General features: G+C 44.4%; 1 protein-coding gene across 1 annotated transcript; it reads right to left on the bottom strand.

Moving 5' to 3' along the window:
• Positions 1-4,603: 4,603 nt before the first annotated feature.
• Positions 4,604-8,648, bottom strand: LOC123139821 (disease resistance protein Pik-2). Its single transcript, XM_044559515.1, has 3 exons — positions 7,665-8,648; positions 5,028-7,061; positions 4,604-4,929 (listed from the first exon to the last, which is right to left on the bottom strand). The coding sequence occupies exons 1-2, from the start codon at positions 8,489-8,491 to the stop codon at positions 5,090-5,092; spliced, it is 2,799 nt and encodes a 932-aa protein (XP_044415450.1). The 5' UTR covers positions 8,492-8,648; the 3' UTR covers positions 4,604-4,929; positions 5,028-5,089.
• Between the last annotated feature and the right edge of the window lie 999 nt (positions 8,649-9,647).

The raw sequence follows: 9,647 nt of genomic DNA on the forward strand, positions 1-9,647 counted from the left end.
ATCTCGCCCACTACCTACCTGCACCCTACCGCCATGCTAGGATCTAAGCTATGAAAAGAACAACGCAAGAAACACAGTGTTTATACTGGTTCAGGCCACCATTGCGGTGTAATACCCTACTCCAGTGCGTGGTGTGGTGGATTGCCTCTTGGGCGGATGATTAACAATACAAGGAAGAACAACCTCGCGAGGGTCTGTTCTTGTGGTGGTGTTGTCCCTTCGGAGGGGTCGATTCCAGATGCTCTATACTATGGTGGCTAGTCCTATTTATAGGCAAAGGTCCTGGGCCTCTTCCCAAATATTGAGCGGGAAGGGCGCCAATAATTGGTCATTTTGAAAGGGAACATCTGGTACACTTATCCTGACTAAAGTTGGTCCTCGCCTGTCAAAGGCTCTGGTGGTGACGCCGGTTGGGCTCCACGATAACCTCCATCCTGCCGTTGGACTGGTCTTGGTCTTGTTGCACCGAAACAGACGCCTTTGCTTGATACTCTCGCCTGCGCTTGCCCCCTTTGCACCAAAGAGGAAAGGAGGACACTGCGCGGGCTGGCACCCGCCTGGCGCCCTTGGTCGTCATGGCTTGCGTCATGGGCACCTCGCGAGGTACCCCGCATTGATCTCTCCGCCTCCTCGCGAGCCAGCCTAATGAGGCTGCGCCTGAGGAAGCTCCTTGTCGCCCGCCCCGCGAGGCTTGACCCCTCGCGAGGGTCTTGAGCTCGTGTTGATGAAGATGGGCCGTGCTGGGCCCCCCTTTGAGCCACGCCGCAGGCCGTAGGCAGACAAGTCTGAGGACCCCCATTTTCCCAGAACGCCGACAGTAGCCTCCGGGCCCAAGGCGCGCCCGGACTTGGCCGAGTAGAGAGGCGAAAGGGCAAGTGCGAAGCGCCGCGGGCCCTAACAGCCTGCGGCCTTGGGCGCCGCGTGGCGGTTGATTAGACATGGGTGGCACTGTTCCCCACGCCTCCTTATTTGGTGCCAGGCTAGGCGGACTTGCAGTTGTACACAGCTATTCCCTTTCCGTTGCTCGAGCGCCCTCTGTCCTTCCTCCTCTCGAACTCCAGCTTCTGCTTCCAAGCCAATCTCGAACCTTTCCTCCCCCCTTCCGTCGCCATGGCCCCGACGAAGAAGGGAAGAGGGAAGGGACCCATGCCTCCGCCTCACTCGCCGTCGTCGGCGGCCCCCGCCGTGGATCGGTCGATCGTAGCTACAGTACTACATTGCTCAAAGGCTGCCTGGGGCGTTGCCTAATCCTGGCGCCGCCACTGCTAGTGGACACATACCTGAAGCTGGGGCCGGCGGTGGCGCCGCACTTGGAGCGGCTGGGCGGTGCGCAGCTGCTGCAGCTCGTTGTGGCCACGTCGGCGAGCAGACTGTCCAGGGCGAACGTCTGATGGTTCAAGGCATGACCGAAGGCGAGGCGGCATCTTGTAGGCGTGTACGTGCAGCTACTACATCTCTTGTGATTCACTCAATGTAAACATCAATAGTAAGTACAATGCTGCCTGAACGGTTTCAGAAAAATGAAATGAACGGAGAATTCTGATCCTGTCTCTTCCCAGACAGTAAGAGGTCGCTCTGTTCCTTCTCACTTGTGGAGATCCCCTGTTTCTGGCTGCCATGGAAGCAGAGCAACTCAACTCTGTTTCCTTCTTCATAACGAAACGAAACAGAGGCCACTTGGGCCATAATATTCTTTTAGGAAAAGGAGAACCCTGGAATTTCTGCTTCTCTTGTACGGCCCGTACTGTGTGATGACTCAGTCATACAGTTAACTGTTTCTTCCCCTCAAAGATAAAAGTTAACTGTTTCTCACAAAACACAAGTTACCTTTCCTTTTTTCTCTGTTTGATCTTGCATCTCGAGATATGATCGACTGTAACCGGACGACCGAATGACTCATTTGTCGACATTTTTTTTCTCGGGCCCTTGGACGGCTTCGAAAACCGCAGTCGATATGTTTGTGAGGTTTCATTCATTCCCACTTACTTTCGTCAATCATGTTTAAGACTGACTAATCCTGCTCACACTCACATAAGGAATGGGCTAACCCAGCAATATCCGCTTCTCTTGTACAGCCCATACCGTGTAGAAAGAAGCCCAACAACAGTCACCGGTGTGACTCAGTCATACAATTAACTATTCCTGTTTCTCAAAAAAAAAAAAAAATTTAACTGCTCCTACCATTTTCTCAAAAAAAGAAGTTATTCCCTTTTTTTCAGTTTGGATCTTGCCGCTTGAGATTTGATCGACTGTAACAGGGACGACCTGATGACTCATTTGTCTACATTTCTACCTGTGGTCTTGGACGCCTACGAAAATCTGAAGTAGTTTCCAGTCAAAAAAAAATAAATCTGAAGTAGTCCATATGTTCTCAAGGTATCATTCCTTCGTACTTACAGTACCTCCGTAGATTTTGTTTGAGACTAATCATCTTCAATTTTCCTGTCAACACAGCTTCTTCTCTTTGATATCCCCAGATTTCCCGAATCCCAAAAGCAATAGCTCATAGAAGCTTAAAATCTGGCAAGATATCCCTCCCAGTTCTGCCTTTCAAGGACTTGCAAAGCATTAATATATAACATCCAGACATTGTGCTAGAATTTAAAAGTAGTCTGAAACTCAAGAACCTGTTCTGTTCTGAAACTGACGTGTTGACGGCAAGTTCAGTAGTGGGTGTGATGAGGACATCACTTCTTCGGATACACACAAAACTCCACTGGATATAGAAGGACCCATCACTAGAGCTCGAGCGCGACAACTGAATTTATAGTGAGCTTGTTCCTTGGCACTTCTTTATATGTTCCTGAGAATAGATTGCTATCTAATGATTATGTTATGATTAGGAACCATGGAGAGCGCCAGGACATACTTGCAGAGGGGCTTGGAGGTGGAGAGGACCCGCAAGGGCGTCCAAGTCAAGGTGGAGGCCCAAACAAAGTTGACTTCGAATCTGTTTCGGAGTCGAGGAGCAGTCTGCACTAAAATGATTGTCCAGGTCGCATACGGGCTCGGTTTTGGACGTTCTATATATGCACGGATAGCTGAGAAGATAACCTTTCCAATGGAGCTGGTCCCATGGTCAAATTCCCCCTGAATCAACGGGAATCATGGAAACAAAAGACGTCCAGAATCTGTCTCGGTGCTGCGCCACCGTTTTAGGCCTTTGGGCCATGTATCCTTTTGAGCCCAATTAGGGGCGTGACCAGAGGGTCCTTGTTAACCCTAGACCATATTTACTGCCGCCGGTGCTTAGGTTAGCGTCGGGTTTTGCTTAGATTATTCTGTCAAGAACAGATTCGCCGTTCGTCAGCTTGTGAGACCCCAACGTCGTGAGATTAATCATACATCTGCAATTTGGTTGCATGCTTTCTTGTTCTTGCTTGTGTTCTTCGATTCGCAAGCAAGGATTAGCCTTCTTGGCGAGGTCGACCGTGCATCGCCGGTCGATAACCAGAGGAGACGTGGTGCTGCGATTGCGGGGTTCAGAACGTGTTGTTCGGGAGCCGGATGAAGTTGTGTCAAATTTCTACCAAATTGAGAGTTATCAGAACCTTTCGGAAGATCGGGACACCCTTGTTCATATTAGGGTGAGGCCCCCTGGTTGCACTATGTTGGCTAAGATTTGCATGTGAACATTTTTTTGCAAGACCATGAAGAATACCTGGGATTGATATTGAGTATCTCCCACCATTAGCACAACTCGACATTTCAATGATACTCCCTCCGTTTCTTTTTAGTCTGCATATAAGATTTGGTCAAAGTCAAACTTTGTAAAGTTTGACTAACTTTATAGAAAAAAATATTAACATCTCCAATACTAAAGTTATATGTTATAAAAAAATAATTTCATCATGCATCTAATATTATTGATTCATAGTGTGGATGTTGATATCATTTCCTACAAAGCTGGTCAAATTTTACAAAGTTTGACTTTGACCAAATCTTATATGCAAACTAAAAAGATACGGAAGGAGTACATACACTTGGGGTGTCCTTGGCCATGATCCACCAGATATCAAAGCCCTGTCCGTCCACCCTCCGCATCTCGCCTCGGACCGTTGAACATGTACATACATCTTGTCTGTATTGTACTGTACTACACTGTACTGCCCCAGTGTATGCATCCTGAGTTCCTGAACTGGTCCTGCATCTTCTTCTATACCGTACCTTTGAAGCACGCCGATCACTCACTCAGCACACAGAAGATCAACCAAACAGATGAAATTCACCCAGTAGAAAACAACAATGTTCAGTAGACTACTGGAGATCATTATCCTCTGCTGATTAATAAAGCAGAAGAGAGTTGCCCGGTTAATAAACGGAAAGCTTTTACCTCCGTTTCAAAAGAAGTAATCCTCTGCTGCCAGCAAACTTTCATGATTTTGTCAGATTTCGGTGAAATTTTATTTGAATTTGGAGATCTGTTTTCTATTTCGGTGTGAAATTAACAAAATATTTTCAAAATGTCCGAAATTTCGTGGATCACGAAAATTTTCCCATCACAATTTTTTCTCCCTGGTTCAGAGTATAGCAGTTGACGTTACAGTAGAAGAATTCAGAATATAGCAGCGACAAGATAACATTTCAACTCTGTAACCTGACAGCACATCTCTCAACATTTCATCTTAGCTTAATGAACAACACATCAATTAAATTACACACCAGTACTTGAGTACGTACACAACAGCGAAACTTCACCTAGAGGTGAACTTAATTCTTAACAGTAGTAATAACTGCAACAACATCTGATACAAGAATACAAGAGTTCTAGAAAACCAAAAGGAATGATGGCTTTATTTGAGTTTCCACCGACAGGTACTCCCATCTGGAAGGCAAAAGGAACGATAGCTTCAGGGTTCAGGCATCACCACAACATTCCAATCAAGGCAGCAGCACACCATCACAGACTTGCATTAAATTGAAGATCGTCTAAATAGATGAAGGGAGAACATGTCACATCAGGGCGTGAAAAAAGTTGTTTACAGAAAGTGTTGCATGAAATTAAATTGTTAATTATGATTGGATACCTCTTGCATTCCTACTAAAATGCTATGATATAATGATTCCCTGGCTGCTAGTTCTCTTTCATTTAGTCCCAGAAAGATAGCCTGGGATGATTGGGATGGCTATTTGCCTCCTCCCTTATAGCGGTAACTGTAGCTTTGCTTTGGTAAGGTGTGTCATAATCTTCACAACGCGTAACTCTGGCATCTCTCAAACATGGGAGGTGGCCAAGACCCAAATAGAACCCATAGGCTTCTGCCACTGAAATAAACATCGGCAGCTCAAGCTTCTCCAGCTTTGGCATTGCTCCTTCTTCAAACGTCAAGTAAATTGCACTTGCACAATGGGTTGCACGAATAATGCAGAATTCCTTCAAACACGGGAATCCAATGCCTTGTATGGCCAGCCTTTCTTTTTGGACACTGCTGATTGATAAATTCAGACAAAGTAAGGCAGGAATCTCTCCAAGTATCCGCAGACCCTCTTCTGTTACTTCAATCAAATTAATGTCCAGATATGCAAGACTGTCGAGTGCTGGTACGATCCACTTTGGCATCTTCGGTAAATAGTAGTCAGTGCTCATCCGAAATACTTGGAGGTTGTATGGCAGAGGTGACCAGGAATCTAAGAACTGGAGGGGTGTTGAATAATTAGAGTATATCCGTAAAGACTGAAGTTTGCTGCTACCAAGCTTGCATAGTGAGGAGAGTAACATCTCTTCATGCCACCGACCACCATCAAACTGTACATGGAGTTCTTTCAAATGGGTCAGGTTCCCCAGTTCCTCGATTGTATATAATGAACTGTCGGTAATATTAAAGCCCGAGATCACCTGTAAATTCCGCATATTTCCAATCCCATTTGGTATCTTCATTCTACCGCAAGGATTATCATTGGATTCTGGATCTCTTGCAGTGAGTAGATGTTGTAGCTTAACGAGCTGAATAATTCCAGTGGGCAATTTTGTTATATTTGTATCTCTAAGATCTAGCGTCTCTAGACCATATAGCCTCACAATTCCTGATGGTAGGTTGGACATGTCAGTGCCCCTCAAGCTCAGGTACTTCAGCTGGAAAAGTTTATCTATACCATCAATATGATACTCGTGCAAACTCTTACAATCTTTAAAATCCAGTACACGCAATGCTTCAAACCGAGCAAGCCAAGGAAAGTGTCTGATGCAAGTTGATCCTATCATTGTCAGAGATCGTATATGGCTTAGATCTTCATTTTCCAATATAGATGCAAGCTCTTTATCAATTTGCTGGACTGATAGTCGCCGAATAAGACCATCACCCTTTGACAAATTAGTTTGACCATGCCCTGCCAAAGAGATGAAGTTATCTTCAACCGATTTCATAATAATGAGCTCGAGCATCATGTCATGGACTTGACAAGCACGAGCCTTTCCATCATAGCCAATCTCAACTGGTTGGACCATACTTTTGTTTATTAGCTCATAGAAGCGGTTCTCGGCAACCTCTTGTTTGGTCTGTCCGCGCTCTTCAGAGATAAAGCCTTCTGCTATCCATTGCCTCACTAAAATATCTCTCTCAATCACATAATCCTCAGGATATATACTTAAATATATCAAACAAGTCTTAAGATTAGGTGAAAGATCATTGTAGCTAAGGGATAGTATGCTATTCATTCCATCTAAGCTTTGTTTTTTATCCAAGGCAGAACCAATTGACCTTTTGACCCTCTCCCACTCATCTTTGACCATCGATCTGTTTGCCAATAAACTTGATATACTGATAATTGCCAATGGGAGGCCTCCACATTTCTTCATTATTTTTTCTGAAACATCTTTTAGCACATCAGGGCAGCCATCCTCGGAACCAAATATTCTTTTGAAAAACAGTCTTTCAGAGTGGATATTACTTAGGGCTTCCATTTCATACTTGCGGCCATTACCACCTAGACAGCATGATCTTGCCACTTCAACAATGCGTGTAGTAGCTATAATTCTGCTAGAAAAACCATTCTCCGGGAAAGCAGACTTAATAGCGTCCCATGCTGATATGGACCATATATCATCAATAATAATGAGGTACCTAATAGATATAAGTAGATAATATTAACCATCTATGAAAAGGAGATAAAGTACAAAACTTAAAGATACCAGTATCACGTATATGCAATTCAACAACAATACAAAGAGAGCACTACGAGCTCCAAAAGGATGGCCAAAATATTTAAAAAGAAAACAATAATAAACCATGATACTCTAAGCTGGAAGATCTCAAGAAGTTGATTAAGGTCTATCATGTGATTATTGCTTATGTTTCCATTTGTAGTTTTCTTACTTCACAAAGACTTTGGTCTTACTTGGAACTTAAAACTAACCAACTTATGTAAAAAAATCACGTTAAAAAATGTTTTCCTTATGATAATACAAGCATATTGTCACAATACTTGTTTGAGTAAGAAATTTTCGTACAGAACACTTGTTTGAATATCTATTGAGTGTTTCAACAACATACATGTATGTTATTCATCTTTTAAAGGTTCACCCAAATTATTTTGAGTCGTTTGAGTACATCACTAATCTTTAATGTATATACCATTTTGTACACAGTTTGATTCTTTTTCACTGCAATTAAGGAATCATCCTATATATATTTGTTAAAAAGGGGGGCAGGGGGCGCTGAAATTACCTCTTATCTTGTAACAATTTTTTTAGCTTCATAATACACATTGCTTCATCCCAAGTGTTGATGCCTTCTTTAAAATCTTGCTTACAAGGCAACTGGAAGATCAAATCCTTCATAATTTTCTTTACATTTGGTTTTTGCGAGACCGAGACAAAAGCATGACAATGAAATTGTCCCTGTATCTTGTGGTAGACCTCCTTGGCCAGTGTTGTTTTCCCTGACCCACCAAAGCCAACGATGGACAGCACCTTGCGATGCTTGGTCGAGCTATTTTCATCTTCGAGCATCCACTTGACAAGGTCATCTCTTGGACCATCAATTCCCACAAGCTGTGCTTCCTCAACAAAAAGAGCAGACAAGCGGGGATCCACGGCTGAATGCTCAAAGGTGCTACAGGGTATATCATCCAGCTTGTAACTACTCTTCAACTCTTTTACCTGCTTGAGGCGAATCTTTAGATCATCGATTTGGCTGGCGATTCGACGACGAGAGCCTAGCGTCTTGAGCCGGCGAGCGGTCTTGCGGAAGAACTCTTTGAAGCCATGCTGATGCTGGACACCATTACCAAGCTGGTGGATGAACTTGTCCATGACATCTTCGATGTCGTACGCCAGCTCCCTCACCAGGGATATCCACGCCTTCATCTGGACGTCGGGATCTTGCAGCGCCGTGTACTTGCAGACCGCGCCATGCATGCATGTCAGCTCAGCTTTGAGCGAGCGGATCTCGCGGCGGACGCCTTTCAGGCGGGCGCACTCATCGGCAAGCAAACCGGTGAGCTTCCCCAGCAGGGGACCCAACACACCATGCGAAGCACTCACCACCTCCATTGACCTCTAGCTCTCTATTGCTCTCGTTTGTGCTTGGTGTGGAAAGAAGTGCAGGAAGAGGACTCCTACTAACCCGGCTAGCCTGATGAGATATGGATTCATTGGCCAGGAGATGAGATATGGGGAAGAAAATTCCGACGACTCAGGCCCCAAGTCGGCGCACATCTCGTTTTCTTGGACTCGAGTGTAGATATTTTCTTCGTCTCTCGCCACGGTGCTCACGCTCTATCCATAGCTGTGGTAGCTGTGGACAGTGGACATCGTCCTGTCTGCTTCACAGCTCCGGAGGCCTTCTCGGGTAAACAGGGGAACGATTAGAGCTCAGTGGCCAATATGCAAGCGACTCTTCAGAAAATGAACGGTACATCTCAAAAACCAACATGCTCCACTCACACATATCTCACCTCTTGTCATATCATAACTTTATTAGAAGCAGAGAAATGCAAGTGGAATAATTGAGCCGTGCTGTTCTACTGCCACTGATTTACCACCGGAGGCCAAGACTTCGCGGGTGACTGGCAGTGGCAGTGTAGCTCTGAAAGTCTGAATATTAGCATGCACACATCCAAGTGTTAGCATCAATTTAGTTACTTGCTATGTTGTGGATAATCTCATTCTTAATCTAGCCAATTTCACTAGAAGCACATTTTTTACTCGTTACTTCTTTTTTCATCTCTCTATTATACTCGCAACACCAATTCCCACTTACTTTTATTTATAGGTTGTGTCTTAAATCATCTTCAATTTTTCTTGTAACACCGCTCGCTTTTCTTTCATCTTCCGGGAACCAAATTGTTGTAGAAGATTAAAGCATCACATGATAAGCCAGGTCCTAGGTGGTCTTGCAACCGTCCGGTCCTCGCACGCATGACCCACATCTAAACATTTTTCTAGAATTTCAACCTGTCTCAAGATCAGAATTTGGTTCATTGAAAGTTCAACAATGGACAAAGCCCATGAAAGCAAAATTTCATGGAACCATCCGAAGCTGAAACCCAGGTAATCTTGCAACCATCCACGCATTGCTTGCATGAATCACAACATGTATAAATTGTGTTGGTCTGAAAGATGCATGCGATCATATTTTTAAAAATACGAAGGAAACAAACTCTTAGTTCCATTATAGCTCGCAAACAGAGCAAAAAGCAAAAATAAA

This window comes from Triticum aestivum, chromosome 6B (assembly GCF_018294505.1).
Source record: "Triticum aestivum cultivar Chinese Spring chromosome 6B, IWGSC CS RefSeq v2.1, whole genome shotgun sequence".
Taxonomy (NCBI): Eukaryota; Viridiplantae; Streptophyta; class Magnoliopsida; order Poales; family Poaceae; genus Triticum; species Triticum aestivum.